The 18489-nt window shown below is 41.8% G+C and overlaps 1 protein-coding gene across 1 annotated transcript in view; it reads right to left on the bottom strand.

Annotated features, from left to right (window-relative positions):
• Window positions 1-6986: 6986 nt before the first annotated feature.
• THSD7B (thrombospondin type 1 domain containing 7B) overlaps window positions 6987-18489 on the bottom strand; it is a 277058-nt gene continuing 265555 nt past the window's right edge. The window contains exons 22-29 of the mRNA XM_054381025.1: window positions 16797-16956; window positions 16282-16455; window positions 16092-16189; window positions 15592-15709; window positions 14939-15021; window positions 13135-13327; window positions 8872-8959; window positions 6987-7068 (exon numbers count right to left, since the gene is read on the bottom strand). Of these exons, the coding sequence (XP_054237000.1) occupies window positions 6987-7068; window positions 8872-8959; window positions 13135-13327; window positions 14939-15021; window positions 15592-15709; window positions 16092-16189; window positions 16282-16455; window positions 16797-16956 (996 nt within the window). The remainder of the gene's footprint in view (window positions 7069-8871; window positions 8960-13134; window positions 13328-14938; window positions 15022-15591; window positions 15710-16091; window positions 16190-16281; window positions 16456-16796; window positions 16957-18489) is intronic.

The raw sequence follows: 18489 nt of genomic DNA, 5'->3' as shown, positions 1-18489 counted from the left end.
TCACTGCTGTGACCCATCAGTTGATGGCATGTTCTGCTCTAATCCAATCACTGAACTAAATTGAGTAGTAATGTAGAAGGCAAAACCAAATTATGTAATTAAATCACTTAATTTGCCACATGAAGTGTTCCACAATCAATGAATTCATATTCACAAAGGGCACTAAAGGTGGAAACCTCCAAGGAAGTAACAGCTAATAACCTACAAATGATCTGATCATCTCTTAGTGAAGTCAATAGGCATCATTTACTGACTGGATTAGCTACATCCCTTCAAATACCTGATGCTGCAGCAGTGCCAGAGGAGTGGCATTGCACACAACAATTTCTGCTTAAACATGAGTTTCAGAACACAGCTAACAAAGCATAGTTGCAATGGAGAGAGAAAACATTGCATCATTCCTTGGCCTGATCCTGCTGCTGTGCAGTTTTGTGGTTACTGTGCAAAGGCAGCAAAATGGAAGCACCATTTCTGGGCTGCATCCATCCACTCAGACACTTTTGCAGAAAAAGCTACCTGATGCCTGCTTAAACGAGGTAGGGGCCAGATTACACCCACACACAAAATTACAACTGCCATCCTCCTCATCTGTAAAATCAATGCCTGGTGCTCCATTTCATCCACATAGTGTTGAAAGATTCTTCACTGCTATTATATTTGAAGAGGTTTCCCCACCCCCACCCCAATGCCATATTGGCAGGCAACAACCACAACATTTGTAACGTGCAGGTGAACTTTCATAAAGCAGAGGAGAAAATTAACATTCTTCCTTATCAGGGAAAATTGAATCTGATTTTTTTTCATTCCATCAAAACATCTCTTCACAGACAGGGTAAATCCTATAAATTGCTTTAACCCATCTATCCAGCCACAGTCTGCTCTACAGGCTATTGTAACAAAGCATGTAATCAAAGTAAATGAGCATAATTACCAACAAGTGCAAATATGGGGTTTCTGGATTTGTCTCTCAGACATTTTGTATGTGACCATTTTACCATACGTTTACATTTTAAAATAAGAATAAACTGTGTCAGATTGGGAGACAAAAGGGTGTACATTAAAAATTCATGCAGAAAGCATCCTGTAGCCATGATTGTCATTATAACTAATCAGTCAAATCTAAGCTTTTCTCCCCAGATGTAAAGGTAACCAAATCACAAAGTGTGGCCAAATAATAGCCTGTTGAAGGGCCAGTGGGGTCCCATGCTATCAGACTTCACAGCAAGACCCTCATTTCCAGGTAGGACAAGGAATGACTGTGCGCAATTCCATTTGTTCAGGTGAATTCCTCTGTTTTTTGTACTCATGTTTCTAGTCCTAGATCACATAATACATCTTATTGCAAGAGACCTCAAATATCATCCAGTTCAACCCCTCGACCCAGCACTGAAGGGTCAACACTAAACATGTCTTTAAGCACCAGGTCCACACACCACTTAAATACATCCAGGGATGGTGATTCCACCACTGTCCTGGGCACACCACTCCAATGTTTGATAACCTTTTCAGTGAGGAAATATTTCCTAGCATCCAGCCTGAACCTCCCTGGTGCAGCTTGCAACCATTTCCTCTAGTCCTGTCGCTTGACACCAAGGAGAAGAGGCTGGCCCTCTCCTTGCTCCAACCTCCCTTCAGGTAGTTGCAGAGAGTGATAATGCCTCTCTCAGCCTTCTTTTCTCCAGGTTGTACAACCCCAAGGTGTCAGAACAACCTCACATGAGCATGTACAACTTTCTTGACTCGTAACATCCCCATGTGCACAGCTGCACTGAGCAGGGGTGATTGCAACCCAGGGAGATGCCCTTCCCCACAAATGCAGCAAGACCAGGAGGAATTACCTGTGACTCTTTCTCTCCCAAGATTAACAGAAGCAGGAGACCTGTGGTGTTATGAGCCAAGTCATGTCACATCACAACAGCTTAATGGCAGGGCCAGCAGCACAAGTCATGTCAGCAGTTAAGTGACAGTAACAGAGTCACCTGTCAGGTCGTGGCTCTGGGAGCCATGCATATTGATGGCACGTAATAGTATGCACACAGATACATCTTCATAAAGATAATATAAATCAAGCCCCTGCCTCAGACAGGTGCATGTCACAGCTGTAAGATCTGGAAGTTAATTCATTTAAATTACATTTTAAACCAGACAGAACTGTAATCTGTCCTGAGGCAGGTTAATATATCAGGTATCCTGATCCATCTTTCAAAAGGTCCTGAGTTAGAACTTTTTTTTTTGCCATGTTACTGCCTCCCAATTGAAAACAAGACCTGAAATTATATTTAAATTGCATTTCTCCTTCCATTTGTAAGTGCAAATTAAGTTATATATTTAGAGGAAAAAAAAAAAAAGAAAAGTCTTTCAGGAAACCAGCTATGCCACGTTAGCAGCAAGTGCTCTGATCTCTAATAATAACTTCGTACTTATCAGGACTAATCCAAAATAGAAGTGCTCAAGCAGTTTTCCTTCTTCCCCCCAAGATAATATTTTCTTCATTTCCTGATGAAACTGGCCATGAATGTAAGTGCACTTAAGCAAAGAAAACTACGCAATAAGGTTCTTCTCTGCCACAGAAGAATACAAGCACAAGCTAATTTACAAGTCTTTAGCTGCTTTATCTTGTAGGAACTTTAACACCGCTCTGCTTCCAAAGCGAAGAAAATTACAGCCTTTGTTCTTGACTCTAGCACCTGGAGTTCAAGTGTTCAGTCACACTTCTGGTGTGGTTGCCGGAGGGGAGAGGAGTACAGCTGGGATCCAGCCCTCCCACAGTGAAAGCTCCCCACAACTTTAGGGTACTTCTGCAGGAAGAAAACGTAGTTTGATTTTACATCCCTCATCCAAAAGTGTTTAGGCACACTGAAATGCATAAACATGGTACCTGTGCATGCAAATATCCCATATCTGAGCTCAGCTGAAAAGGCTGCAGGAATGCTGTAGGTATGCAATGCTTCAATACCTCTTGGTAATTTGTTTTCTTTGGTGTCTTACTTCAGCTCCTGCTATTCTGTTTTGCTGCTGTGTGTTAAAAGAGTGTTTGAATGGAGAGAAAATGCCACAGAAAGCAGATTTCAAGAAACCCCCAAGCTGCACGTTTTACAGCTGTGGCATGGAAGTAAGAGATACCTGGAAGTGGACAAGGAAATCAAGTGTTGAAACAAAGATGACAAAATGCAGGCTTTTTCATTACCTGATTATAAACTATCCAGGCACTGCCATTTGGCAAAGTCTTCACCCTCAGATGCTTTTACTCACAATCACATGCGAGTCTTAATGGGATGCCCTAGCTGAGGAATCACTTCCTGAACAGGACCAAGGTCTCTCTCCTGTCTTTGGCAACGGCCAGCATCAGCTGAAAACCCACACAGACAAGAACTGGGAGTAATCCCTCTTCCACAGCATGACTGATTTTGGATGCTGAAAGGCAAGAATTGATTTTCAGTGCTCCCACAGGGGGCTGGCCATCCCTCCCAGCAGGATATCCAGGGCTCTTACAAACAGCAATAAATCTTGGTATCTGTCTAAACAACCAATTCCCTCTTTTGCCCTATACTGCATTCTCAGCCTCCTTGGACCCTGCAGGGTAACCAGTTCCTTGGTTTAATTTAACAGCTTAATTCAAGCCCAAATTATCAAATAAATGCAATTACATCGTGACATTTGTATCACCACGCTGTCCAAGCTGGACCAGGAGCATACACAGGGTGCATGTGTATGCCAGGAGGCACAGCACACAGCTTGCAATAGCTGCCTCCAAAGGCAGCCTTGGGAGCCTTTCCTTCTGTTGTATTTTATTGTATTAAACAAAGCCATAGAATTACAACACTTTGAGATGGAAAGGACCTGTAAAGGTCATCTAGTCCAGCCAACCCCCTTGCACTGAGCATGGACAGCCTCAACTAGACCAGGTTGCTCAGAGCCCCATACAGCCTGGCCTTAAGTATCTCCACATATGGGGCGTCTACTGCCTCTCTGAGCAACGTGTTCCAGTGTTTTACCACTCTCAGCACTGAAAATGTCTTCGTTGTGTCTAGTCTAAGTCAAACAGGTGCCCTCATTCCCTAAAGGGCTTTACTGAACTGAAGCAGCTCTGCAGCAGATCTTGTCTCTTGGCTACATGCACCCTGCACAGCCCACAGCTACACAGCCAGTTGACCAGCCCCAGTATGAACCATGGCCAGTCCCCTGGAGACCCTGCAAGGCTTTGGCCAGAAGGTGCTATAGCACAAGTGGACAAAGGCTGCATGAAGGCCACCAAACTGAAGCACAACACTAGCTCCATCTGCTCAGTACAAACACTTTCAGCGTTGTATCTGGAACTCCTTCTCTCCCCTGGACAGCTCACCATACAGCCCACACCTGGACATCACCGTTGGGACTGTTAATTTCCCCTGTTGTTGAGGGCAATGACCATGTGTTCAGCTGTACTTTTGCCATCATTACACCAACTCTTCTACCCTGATGCCTTTGTAAACAGCTTGCTTGATGGAGTTCATTGCTTCATTATTCAGTGAGTACCATTCTACTCACGTCATAGACTGCAGGCAAAATATACTAAGACTTGACAGTGTTCTTCCTAATGGCATTAGATCAGTACTTCCCTTGTAACTCTTACTTTATACATATTCATAGAATCATAGAATGGCTCAGGTTGGAAGAGACCTCAGAGACCATCTACTACAACGCCCCCTGCCATGGACAGGGACACCTCTAAACTAGACTTGGCTGCCCAAAGCCTCATCCAATCTGACCTTAAACACCTCCAGGGAGGGCGCATCCACAACCACTCTAGGCAACCTATTTCAGGGCCTCACCACCCTCATACTGAAGAACTTATTCCTAAGATTTAGTCTAAGTTACCTAGACTGTGTTACCAGAACAAGAGGACACAGTCTCAAGCTGCGCCAGGGGAGGTTTAGGCTGGAGGTGAGGAGAAAGTTCTTCACAGAGAGAGTGGTTGGCCATTGGAATGGGCTGCCCAGGGAGGTGGTGGAGTCACCATCCCTGGAGGTGTTCAAGAGGGGATTGGACGTGGCACTTGGTGCCATGGTTTAGATAGTCATGAGGTTTAGGGTGACAGGTTGGACTCGATGATCTTTGAGGTCTCTTCCAGCCTTCTTGATTCTATGATTCAAAGGTTCAGTACAGAGCAACATTAATTTAGGTCCCCATGCTGTCAGGGAACATCAAATCCTGTGTTACACGTGATTATAGCTCAAAGATAGCAAGTAGGAGACCATCTTCAGGGCCAGAAAAAAAGTGATGGAATTTCCCCTCACAATTTCATCAGCCTTTTTTTTTTTTTTTTCCCTTTTAAATGCAGAAAGAGGAAAGCACACCCCTGATCTTGCTTTGATAACACAGTATCATCTCGATTCAGTGCTGCAGGAGAAACGCTGGACAGGTGGGATCTTGACCTGGGGAAGAAAACCTGTCTGCATCACCATCATTTTTCCAATAAAACCACAATATTGAAATCCCTCTACAAAGCTTGAATATCAACAGAACAAGATGAGCACTGCCTACAGCCCTGCCTATATCCTTCTCTTGTGTCATAGAATCAAAGAATGATAGGGGCTGGAAGGGACTTCTGGAGATCAACTGTGAGCTAACCGCAGATCAGGAAGGACCACGTAGGTGCTAGGCTGGTACTAATTTTTTTTCCTTCTTTTCTTTCTAATCATTGGAATAAGCAGCTGCATTGAGCTAAAAAGGGGACCAAGCATTCTCCAGATCAGTAATTATTCTCTCAACTTGTACTTGTCTGCAATTTTTCTTCCACTAATCACTACAACACAAAAAGCACCAGAATTGTTTGAAATTCAAGCCCAATCTCAGACACAGTAAAAGACTAATAACAAATGTTGTTTACACACATTTAATTCCACATACCAGAAGCAATTTTCTCACTCCCTTTAGCATTTTATTTGCTTATAAATACAAGTCAATACCACAAGATGGCACTTTCTTACTTGCAACACACACTATTATAAACACTTACCCTCTTCAAATGTTCCCAGATGTTTACAACACCTAACTTCTCAGTGGTTTTCAAACATTTAAAAAAAGCAAGACCCTCTACAAACTGCATTTGTGTTTGATGTCTATTAAATGAGGTCAGGTAATTAAATTAAAAAAAAGAATTTATAAAGATTTCAGATAAGAAAATTGAAATATAAAAGCAGAGTTTGTATTAATTAAAATGAATTAACAATTTAAACTGGCCTTAATGTATCTACATGGTTTTAATTTAATTTAAAATACTTTCTAAACAATCAGCTCCTCTAGCCATTCATCAAAACACCTGTCTACTTGACTTTTTAAAAAATAGTCTTGGTTAAGAAACCACCTATGCTTTTTTTCCATAACAATCCTTATTCTGTCCTGTAGGTGGAAATGAAGCAAAATCATATTCCAGACTAGAAAACAGGATAAGAAGGAAGAAACTTTAAAAATCCTGATAACTTCAGACACTTCAACTCATTCTTCCTTGTGTTTCTCAAAATACATGATCTGGTTTTAAAGTCTTTGAACGAAATGTAAACACTAGAAAACTCATTGTTGAAATATGTGAAGAATAAAGAACCTGCACTAATATAGTGCATAATGATGCTGTGTCAAACTTGTCATTTACAGTAAATGTCACATTTTCCTCAGGATTGTCATGCCTTTTTTTTTTTCTTCTTCTTTTTCACTAATTCCTTTTGATGTCTGTAGATTCTCTTGTATTTTTTTTTTTTTCATTCCCATTGCTCAACAGGAAGAGATGTATTTTCTGGCCTCCTCAGAAAAGTTTCACAAGATCCAAGTCTTTGACTCAATTATTTTTTTTTTTTTTTAATAAAGAGGTGGCAAAATTTTAAGCTTGCAATACTTCTGCCCAGTATATTACACATCAAGAGATTCCTCAAAAAACTGAGAAGTCGGAGAGTTCCAAAAAAGAAAGCAGTTAAGGCAGTCGATGTCTACATTTGGATTTGTTTTTTATGTTACATGTCAATGTCTCCATCGTAGGCTAAGGTTAGAGGCTTCTGCTGTGGAGGAGTGCTTTGATGTGGCTTTGTTTTTTTGCTGCAAGAAAAAGACAAATATTTCAGGAGACAAAATTATAAGTTGTCATAAACTCAGAAACATCATCAAAACCCAAGCTTCAAGAAAAAAAAGAAATCAACTTCCCACGCTGGCAATTTCATTTTCCCAACTAGGTGACACTGCGGTACAGCGACTGCTTCCAGGAAAAACCACCTGGACCTGCTTGAGTGCTATTACCTGTGTGATACAGACACACACAGCCTGCTGAAAATGGGCAGCCAGCTGTGCCCTTCATCTGGAGAGGAAATAAAGTATATTTGTCTCCCATGTCTTCTCACAGCTGACAAAACAAGGAATACCTTGCAGAAAAACGGAAACAAGAACTGTCTAGGAGTGGGATATTCTCATTTTTTTTTTCCTTTGGCATGGTATTGAAGCAACAATAATTATACTGAGGAATACACTTCCTCCCCAGCTTTTGAGTGATGGAGAACTATGTAATTTTTAAAGTCCACTGTGCAACCATAGAGAAATGTCAGTGACATGACTTGGAAAATAAGGAAGCTGCATCTTCTAAGTGGCATCCAAACCCTGTTATTTAAGATTCTAACTGAAAACAGAGACTGAGAGAAAGACTAAGAGAGTGAGAGAGAATGAAGTGATTTTGGGTGAAAGCAGGCAAAGATGCTGTCAGGTCACCATTGTGACTCTCTGACTGCCTGCCTTGTTCTGGCAGGGGGTGGGACAGCAGCACTGTTAACATTTATAAAGCCTAGACCAGCTCTGTGGTCCTCAGAGATAGATGTGGGCACGGCAGGACACAGGAACGATGGCCACTGCTCCCTCTGTATTCTCCAAAGGGCATCAATGGCAGCACCTTTGCACATATTCAAACCAGAGAACACAACACTAGCTCTGTCAGGCCAGGACTACCATGCCTTCCTGGGGTCATTGCTGCTTTGCAATCCCCTACCAGTAAAGCCAAGCACCAGTGATGCCCTGGTGTAGACCAGGGCTTCGATATACTCAGTACCCTATATCTAACAGTGGCTGGGAACAGCACTGACATAGACACAGGACATATTTTCACCTGACGTGTTCACTGCAAAAACCTATTTAGGGATTTCCTGAGCAGGAGCAAACCACAATTAACACCAAGAGACCCAATCTCCTGTGAACTGTTATGCCATCTTTGAATCCATTTATCTTCCTGGCATGCACAGTCCCTGGCAGCAGTGAGCTCACAAGGTTAGTAATGCACTATGTGAAAAAGAGAATCCTTTGTTTATTTTAAACGATCATTTCATCAGGTGCCTCCTACTTCTTATATTGTGGGAAATAAAAATTCCCTAGTGCCCTTTTCTGCTCCATTCATGATTTCATAGATCTCTATTGTATTCCCACATCAAACATCATTTTCCAACTGAATGCCCCTATTCTATTTAGCCTTTCCTTGAGCAGAAGCCAGCTCCTGGATCCAATCAGCCTCGTTGCCTTTTTTCAGTTTTACTTCATCTTTTTTTTTTTTTTAAAGAATACAGTTAAAAAACCCTTTCTAATCCCAGCATAAGTCTGAATAAATATAAGGGCCTATTGATAACAAAAAAGAACTATTTCCCTGCATGACCGCCGTACTTCTTCACAACTTCTTCTGTTAACAGTTACAATTTGGAGAGCTTTAAATTACTCTGAGGGAGAGGCCAAATGGAGGCAGTTAAGTAATCCAAGCTCTATCCCTTCCTAAGGCCTTGAGGATGAAATCCCTGCAACACAGTGTTGTGTTACATTATCAGTTGTTTACATAAAAACTTTTATTTAAGGACAAAACACACCCATACTCACCACATCAGGTAGGATGTAAAAATGAGGAAAACTATGATGAGGAACCCACCAGCCGATACTCCATACACCCACATCTTTAGTTTACCATCTGTTGGAAGACGAGGAAAAAGGACAGAGGGAGAAAAGAGGAGAATAAAAAACTTTATTCTAAAATACACAAATTCTTAAGAGATTAAGTAAAGAAAAAGCAGACAAGCAAAATAAGTAGCATTATTGATGGGAAACACTGCAAGGACTGGCTGAGAATAATCCATAACCCCCACTTTTTTGACAGAAAAAAAAACCCTGCAAAAATAATTCTAAAACAAAAATCTTGACTTCATAAGTAGTGTAGATTTCTCTCAATAAAAACTAATGAACTCTTTGTTTCAGTTTTCCAAAACAATATTATTCCATCACCTCTTCTCTGGCTGCACCTTGGTTGGGGCAATTCTAAGTACAAACACAGGTTGAGCAGAAAACGGATTGAGAGCAACCATGAGAAGAAGGACCTGGGGGTTGTTGGTTCACAAGAACCTCAGCATGACTCAGCAATGTGTGTTTGCAGCCCAGAAAACCAACCATATCCTGGGCTGCATCAAAAGAAGCATGGGCAGCAGCTTGAGGGAGGTGATTCTCCTTTATTCTGCTCTTGTGAGACCCCACCTGGAGCAGTGTGTCCAGATTTGGGGGTCCTCAACACAGAAAGGCCATGGCCCTGTTGGAGTGAGTCCAGAGTTGGATCTTGAAGATGATCAGAGGGATGGAACACCTCTACTATGAAAGCAATCAGAGAAAGTTAGGGCTGTTCAGCCTACTAATAGGCTTCAATATTGCAGCCTTCCTTCAGTAAGGGCGTCTGCAAGAGAGCTGGAGAGGAACTTTCTACAAGGACATGTAGTGACAAGACAAGGGGTAATGGCTTCAACTTAAAGAGGGCAGATTTAAAATAGATCTAAGGAAAAAAAATCACTGTGAGGGTAGTGATGCACTTGGAACAGGTTGCTCAGAGATGTTGCAGATGTTGCCTCCCTGGGAGTGTTCATGGACAGGCTGGATGTGGCTTTGAGCAACCTAGTCTATTGCAAGAGGCCCTGGAACTAGATGATCTTTAGGATCCATTCCAAACCAAACCATTCTATGATTCTATGATGAGTGCAGTACATGCACTCAGAAGTCTCAGGCAAAGGCAGTTCAATGCTGAGCTGACCCAGATAGAAATGCAGGTAACACCTAACACGCTTAGCCAAAAGGAAAGAGGACTAAGAAGGGATGGGATTGTTCTCTGTAATTGGGAGTCAGCTGGGGTGAAGACCAGCAAGTACAAGTGAACAAGCTACTTAAGAGCTGAAGAATATTTGAGCCACAAATGGGCATAAATTCGGCTTAGAATAAAAACAAGAATACACTTTGTAACAGTAAGAGGGATAAAGTTGTGCAAGAGATTTTGAGTCAGGCCACAGGAGGAGGAGGGGGCATAACTGCCTTTAAGAGAAGGTAAAGCGCTTGATAGGGCTGTTTGGGTTGCAATGACTCTGCAACTCCTGCTGGAACCCCTCCAGGTACATGTGACCTTAAGCGTGTTGAAACATTTCCTTCTGATAGTAAGTCTCGAAATGCATTGCTTGGACATGTCCTCGGTTACAAGCTTTGCATTAATAATAATAATAATAATTTTAAAAGATCAGTATTCCTGTTTCTTGCTCAGTCCTGGCTGTACAGTTTTCCTGGTGGGAAGAAGCGATGGTGTTTTTTCTGTGCAGCAGTAGTCTGAGCTGATTCACATCCGCAGAGCTGTTAATACATACTGGAGGCAGGAAAACGAACCAACGCTGTGCCCACAGACATGGTTGACAGAGGCCATTTCAAACTCAGTCATGCGAGCAGAGTGTGACTTCTCAGACAATCACTGAGCCTGTTTTACATTTTGTGTTGAAATGATTAACTTTTTCAATGGGAAACATTTAATCAGATTCCCTTTATTTTCCTTTTTTTTTTTTTGTTTTTTAAATTCCTTCCAGGCTTTGTGGAAAAGCTGAGTACCTCTCACAGATTTTCTTTCCTCCTCTGAATGCTTACAGCCTATCTCCCACGTGAGAAGAGCTCCATCAGGTCTGGGTTTGGTTTGGTTTTTTTTTTTTCTCAAGTCCGGGCATGAAATTTGTTGATTTCTCAAGTGAAGAAGACCAAGAAACATTTAGTAGTCCTGAAAAGGGACTGTCATAGACACAAAAAAGCATCCCATCATGTGTGCTATGAAGGCAGCTATGCTCTCCATCCCCAACACAAAGGCACCGGATCATCTCATCCTACAATTTAAATAAAGTTATTTAAATTGCCTCTCAACTTGAAAAAAAAGTTTCTGTACCTCAACTCTAGCCTCTCAGTGTTTTAATGAAAGGAAACATACAGCCTGATTTGAAACCAGTTCCGTGTGCTCCTATAGAGCATTTAAAGAACAGCCTCATTAAATAGTAATAAAATTTGTGTTCCAAACTGTAAACGGGAAGGGAAACTACAAATTAACTGGAGAAAGGCACATATACTTGCACTGACAAATATAAGCCCTTAGACATACACAAATGTCAAGGACCATGGCACTAAAGGGTGGTAAATGCCATCCATATAGGGAGCACTCACCACAGCCCCACTATCAAGAGTGTAACCAGTAGGTAACACGGGTTTCATGCTCAGCTAGCAGTAATTGTAAACCCCCAGACTTGTAAGCCTGAGAGCCTGTTTAAGGAGAGTAATTACATATGTTGTCAGGAAGTTAGACAAAGGGGAGTGATTTGAAGAGCACTAGCCTTGAGCTGGGGTCTCAAGGGCACATACAGGCTGGAGAGTAGCTGCAGGATGCCATGGGGTTGATGATACACTTAGCACACATGGAGGACATTTATTCCTTTCCCGAGTATTGTTTCTATAACATTTCTACCCTAAAATTAAATAACACCGTGTTCTGTAAAAGCTCCTTAGTCCCTCTTTCTTGTAGTCTTGTAATCCCTGGGGAAGAACTGGCTCACAAATGCTGCACTGAGGTCAAGCCCACCAGAAGCTGTCAAGGTTGCAGCCTCGAACGTCGATTTAGAAAGAGGATCTAACCCTGTAAAGGTACCAGCTGAAGACATGACACCTGAGTGAGACAGCCTACAGAGGGCCACAGATGCTGACAAAAAGGCAATTAACCCCAAACCTGTGACTCAAACTGCTGGTGAACTGCGTGGGCTTCTGGATGATGGGTCTGATCGAAAACCAGCCTACTTTAAAAGGCTTTGGACCGAGCTCTAAGAGCTCAGAGACTGTCAACGCAAAGGTTAACTGCTGCATGCAAATCAAATATGTAAATGTAACATTCAAAGTGTGATCACATATATCAGACAGAATTATGACTCCCTGAATCCTGCAACAGAACCTTTCGTGGCATGTTTTCTGAAGTCTCCTGTTCATTAGAAACTAATAGGAAACAAATGCAGTGTCAGGTAACAGAAAAGGGGGAAGAGTGCACCGCCAGTATTTTAGAATAAAGGGAGAACTAATGCATTGCAGTAAAACTTGATGCACCTGACACCTCTGATTCCCATTTTAAAGTCCTATTTGCATTTTAGAAATTAATTTTTAAGAAACTAATCTTGCAGAAAAGCAATCAAAATGGTAATCAGCTATTACAGGTACAGCACTGGTCCTGTGGACCAATCTGGGCACATCCAGTATGCAGTTCCAACTGGGAAGCATTTTGTAGTGTGGAAGTCCCACGTGGGAGGCACAGCTTGTGCACAGCAGCCTTCCTGCTTTTTGTAGAGTTTTTTAAAATGTCTTAAGGTCAACAACTAAAACTCTAAACTCGATACTTTCTACGCTGTTTCTTTTTATCATATACTTCTGAAACATGGCAAGAAACAATCAATGTTTTCTTTAATGAAATCTTAAGGACTTTCTGCTCTGAATCTTCTGAAGTGCTAGTGATCAGTATCTTTCCTGATGCAAAAGTATTACTTCTAGAAACATTATCAGATAATGGTTCTAAGCATCCCCCCAAATCACACGAGCATACTTTTGCAAAATATTATTGCTTCATTCTGTCTTTGCTATCTTTCAACATAAGAGATTGTGATTACTCTATACAGTCACAAAGGAATGAAAGATGGCATGCAAGTTAGAAACTGGGAGGCGGCTCTGCAGCTCCCAGACACAATCTCTGATGTTATGATCTACAAAGCCTGTATCTTTCTTCCTTAGAAACTTGTAAGGACAATTTATTCCATTCATATTTAAGTTTTTCACCTGGATTAAATGGTTGAATAGACCATCCTTTGAAAATGTCATGCATTTTTGAGTTGACAGGTTTATTTTTTCCAGCAATGGTCTTAACATCAGCTTTCTTATCTTCTAAACCTGGTACCTTCATGCAGTAATCCAGGACACCATTTGATCTCATTATTTCCGTATATCCTCGCTCACATCCGCAGACTCCTCTCTAGGTGATAAAAGGGAACTCAGTATTAAACCAAACAGTATCCTCTCATAGAACAGTGCAAATCGTAGGCAAACTATGAAGAAACTGCAAGGTAAATCCCACATGTGCAACTTAATCACCACCAAGCCAAACAAGCCAGCAACCAGTGCCAGCAAACCTGTTTCAGTTCAAAAGCCTAAAAGGTATTTGGGGAATTGGCTGAAGAGTCAGCAATTACAGAAAAGCCCAACACACAAACATTTGCATCTTAACAGGTTTGGTAACAGGCATGTGGCTTGATCCAAACTCTTCCTGTCAGTAACAGGTTTTCCACTGCCCCTGCTGGGCATTAGAAGAGATGAACAAGAAACAGGTCCACTTCAGACTCAAACCCACCCCATGTGTTTCCACTCCAGTATTTCACAAGGCTATCTGAAACAAAGCTTGCTTTCTCATAGCCAAATATTCATTGATCTGAATCAGTCTAAGCAGTTTCAAGAAGCTTTTTAGAAGGCTGTGGTTTGCTAAACAGTTACTCCATTTCTACCTTAAACAAGCATTTTTAGATTGTTCTTCTTTGCTAATTATCCTCTAACTAAAATGCCTGTCTGAAGGTCTGATACCTTCAGTTATGATCCAAACAGGCAATTTACAATGTCTGTGATAAGAATTTAACTCTTGACATCAGTTTTATGGCCACAACATTTCCCACTTGTTGACAGATATGATCCTTAGCTTTTTTTTTTTTTTTGACAAAAAGTGGAGTTTTAAGAGTTTTTGTAGCTAATAACTTCATGCTTACCCATCACGTTTATGTTCCTGTAGGCTCTGAGCAGATTGTAAGAATCCTCTCAGCCACATTCAACTGCCCAAGAGCTACTTTTCATGATAATAGAAATTAGGAACCATTAGAGAGTCCTCAGCTGAAGCTGAGTGCTGTAGAGGCTATTTATATTTTTGAAGGATCTAAACCCTAACTGCCTGTGGCTACTTTAAGGGTTCTGGGTTTTGTATTCCAGTACAGTATTGTATTATATTCAGTACAGTACTGACATGGATATGGCATTTTGGGAAGCTCTTGCTCTGGAGTTTGGCACTGCATAAAGGACATTTATTTGTAACCTCTGGGCTTGTGTTTGTAGCAGTGGCTCCACAATTCAGCAAACGTTGCACATGCTCAACATTTCAGTAAAAAAAGATCACTTGCAGATTTCGCTTTAGAAGCTAGTATGGAGATGGTGTGATCCTGCTGCCACAGCTCCCCTATGCTTGCTGGGGCTGTCCATGGAGGAGCAGGAGAAGGCATACTCTCATTTCCTCTTTTACAGAACTTTGAAACAGTCCATTTTCTATAGGACAGTACAATAGTATTCAATGAAAATTAAACAACAAGGTTCCTAAAGCTCTTCACAGAACAACCCCAAACTTGTAACACAACGTTAAGTGCACCATCACTCGCTTGTGCAGATTTCCATTTCCCTTTCAGACTGCACTTCCCACAGGTTCCTCGAGGTGGTACCATGGACACACTAAACTATTTTCTATGTCCTGGAATGTATGTAAGGCAGAAAGGCTAATTGAATAGATTTTGTGGTGGTAATGTCTCAAGGATCTTCTGCAGTGAGCAGTTACCTGTGTGCAGTAAGAGAAAGGTTTTCTGCATGCGGGGCTGCAGTGCCGAACTTCTGCAGGTTTTGTCCGAAGAGCACATCCTCCTGGAAAAGAAATACACAGTGCCTTCAAGGGCATCTTTCAAAATGCTTTTGACTTGGATCACCACAGTATAAAAAGTGCTTGCTTGCTTATTTTATATAGTTAAATACCAGTCTATTGAGCATATTAGCATAATATCTGTAGGCATTTCATTAATTAATTTGCTTTAACAAGGCAGGGAATTATTATCATACCCATCTTGTTAATAGAGAACAGAGATATACAGATTTAAGGACTTTGCCACAGGCCACACAGGAAGCTGGGGACAGAATAAGGAATTAGATGCAGATCTCCTATGTCCTCATTAATGTCTTATCTACAAAAGAAGACATAATCCACATAACGCCTTTGCCCATCCTCACTTGGGAAAGTCTGTGCTTCTATAGGAATAAAAACATGTTAATGAGTTCTTAAACTACTCAGCAACCTTTGCATGTAAAACTTTTGTTATTATCTTAACTAGTCATTATAAGTAGAACCAGGTAAGAACATCTACATTTTAATTTCTCTTTTCTCCTCATTCCTCCCCAAGCATATTAAGATAGATGCTGTGGATGTGCAAGCCCTACTGCCTTTGTCAATCTCTCCTGGAGCTTCAAAGTGCTGACCATGAATTTCCTTTTCCATCCTGCACTGGCAGAATTTGTAGGTCACAGCAACAGCAGGAATCTCCCAGTTTGAGTGATGTGTGTTGAATAGAAGAGGTACAGAAGTCGGGCTCTCTAACATGCATGTGATGTTCTCCTGTTCTCCACAGTTACAGGAAGATTGCACTAAGAGCTGTGCAAGCCAGCCCAGGCAGCCCCTTCAGTACATGTTCACTCATTTCTTCCTGTGGCCAACCCAACAGTAGGAATAACTCATCCAAATAGTCTCATGAAATACATGTGTGATGTTAACCTGACAGCAAGGGTGGTGAGCTCCCATCTGACTTTCCTACACACAAATCTGAACTGAAATTCTGGAGGAGTTAGGAAGTCTGTCCAACTTCCTGCTGAGGAACCAGTGCAGAAGAAGAAAAACCTGGATGGAGACTTTTCATTCATAGCTGTGCAGGGCAATTTTTAGATATACCTGTGACATTCATTCCATCTGAGCGCTGACACCACACTGTGCGTACGTTGTCTCGCCAAAGGCTGGTTTTCCACAGGTAGTCGTAACACTTCCCTCCTGCAATACCAATACCAGTTAGCCTTCACCTTGCAACAAAACCAAGAGAATAAACTCTTGAATGAGAGGAAGCAGCACTGTGGCCACACTACCTGAGCAAGGCTGTGTTTCCATCACTTGCCCAGAGCAGCTTTCCTGGTTCTCAGGATGCTGAACAATAAATGCCCTGGATCGGGACTGGCGACCTGTTGTCTCAAAGCTTCTGCCATGGATGCAGGTGAGCTCACAGGAGCTCCACTCTGACCACTCTGTCAGGTGGCAGTCACCTGCATGTTGAAAGAATAAACCACAGGTTTTCAAAAGGAATCAGCCTTAAAGGATAAGGACAACCTCAGCATACAACAGCCATAATAGTGAAACATTCTCAGTTTCATCACCCAGCGGACTACAATATTCAGATTTTCTGCTTCATGGGGAATCTCATTTCCTCATAAGCCAAATGAAGTATTTTTCAGGTGATGTAGAAAGAGCAGACTGAGCATTTACCTGATCTGCTGAGGTACAAATTCTCACTATGATGGCTGACAGTACTCAGAACTATGGAAGCATCTCCATTTCAGACAGCTGTCAGAGGCAGAACTGCACCATGACTTCCTGAAGACATTACCTGGACAAGGCACAGAGCACGGTAACTGCAGCACACTCTCTTTCAATGGCAGCTCACCACATAATGCATTTTCTACTGGTTTGGATGTAGCAGACACAGATGCATCATGCACCACACATGTGAGGTTGCGGACTTGCAATCCATCTCCACACTGTCCTCCCTACAAAATGACAGGAGGGAACAGAGGCACATATCACTGATGTTAGCAGATGACAGAAGAAACAACATTGATTCCACCTTAGAAGACTTCAAAGACATAAATTTAGTCTTTGGACTGCAATAGCATCCCAGTTAGGGAAAGACTGATGAAGTTCACACCTGTACACATCTCTACAGAAGCTCAGAGGTAGGGCAGAACTACACAGAAAGATGTATCATAACCAGAGCTGAAAGAAGAGGTGGATACCATAAAATATGAATACTGTCTCTGGGGTTAGCCCTACATGCCTTTTACTAGAGCTAGTGAATTTACTGATTCTTAATTAGTGCCCAGTTACATGAACATAGAAATTTTTGGCTTCTCTAAAGAGGCCCATAAGGAACAGACATTTCCACTCACCTGCTTTGATGGTACAGCCCAGTATAAGCACTTACAAGTTTTAAACCCTGCAGCAGCAAAACCCTTCCAGCACATTTAATTAGACTGTAAGGGTAATTGCACACTTGGCAGCCTCTGTAATTTATTAAAAGGAGATATTGGTTCTGGAGTAGACAGAGATCACTGATCGTGTCACATACTCTGCCAGAACACCACCCAAAGTCAGCCATCACCTGTTAGCACTGAATCCCTTAAGAACGAGCAGTAGAAGGCTCCATCTGAGCCACTCCACACTCATCAGCTTAATTCTCAAACACTTAGCCATGCACCAAACTACTGGCCAAAGAAGAATTCCTTTACCAGAAAAATCAATATTGTTTGGCTAAAGCAGTGATTGAGGGCTGAGGCTGCTGTAAGTGCTGTAGTACTGAAGCTATTCCTAAAGGCTGGAATTGTTTCATTCTTGTCTGAGAAAGAGAGCTGCAATGTTGTTTTGAGGTGCACACCATAAACCCAAGTGATGCTTTATGAACGCATGCCTGAAGCCTTGTGGGAATGGCACTTTACAAAACTCAGTAAATAAAACTCAAGAAGAAGGATGAAACATTGCTTTTGTAGAACTAAGGGATTCTTTTAAAATAATGGACTTCAACTGCAGAACAGAATGGCTCCCACCGAGTGCATTCATTCAGCAGTGGGTTTGCTAGCAGGAATCTCAAGAACTGCTCTCCTGCACACACCTGGCAGCTCTTTCATTCTCTCCTCCTCTTCTGTTGCAGACCCACAATGAAAGGGAAATAAGAGCATAACTAGCTGGATTCAGAGCCATTGCTAATCAAAAGCATTTTAGAGAAGTATTTGTGTAGATTTGCTATATGCAGCCAGATTTCTAGCACTGTGTTTCACTGTAGTCGGTATGTAACTTACTGCTCTAAATTACTGTTTCACCACTGAAACCTCTGTCGTGGTCTGAGATTAATGGTGTGTGAATAACTCATGTAGTTGTCAGTTGGGTTAGAGCTCTTGGAAATGGCTGGTGGGAACAGAAGATGGTGTGGAGAAAAGTCACAGGGGAAATGAGCACTAATCAAACTGCAGCTCAAAGGGGCTCCAGGAATAACTAAATGATTGGAGATAACATAATAAAAGTTTTTC

Source organism: Indicator indicator, chromosome 5, assembly GCF_027791375.1.
Source record: "Indicator indicator isolate 239-I01 chromosome 5, UM_Iind_1.1, whole genome shotgun sequence".
Lineage (NCBI taxonomy): Eukaryota > Metazoa > Chordata > Aves > Piciformes > Indicatoridae > Indicator > Indicator indicator.
Note: the sequence above shows the minus strand (reverse complement) of the source record. Positions and strands in the feature narration are given on the sequence as shown.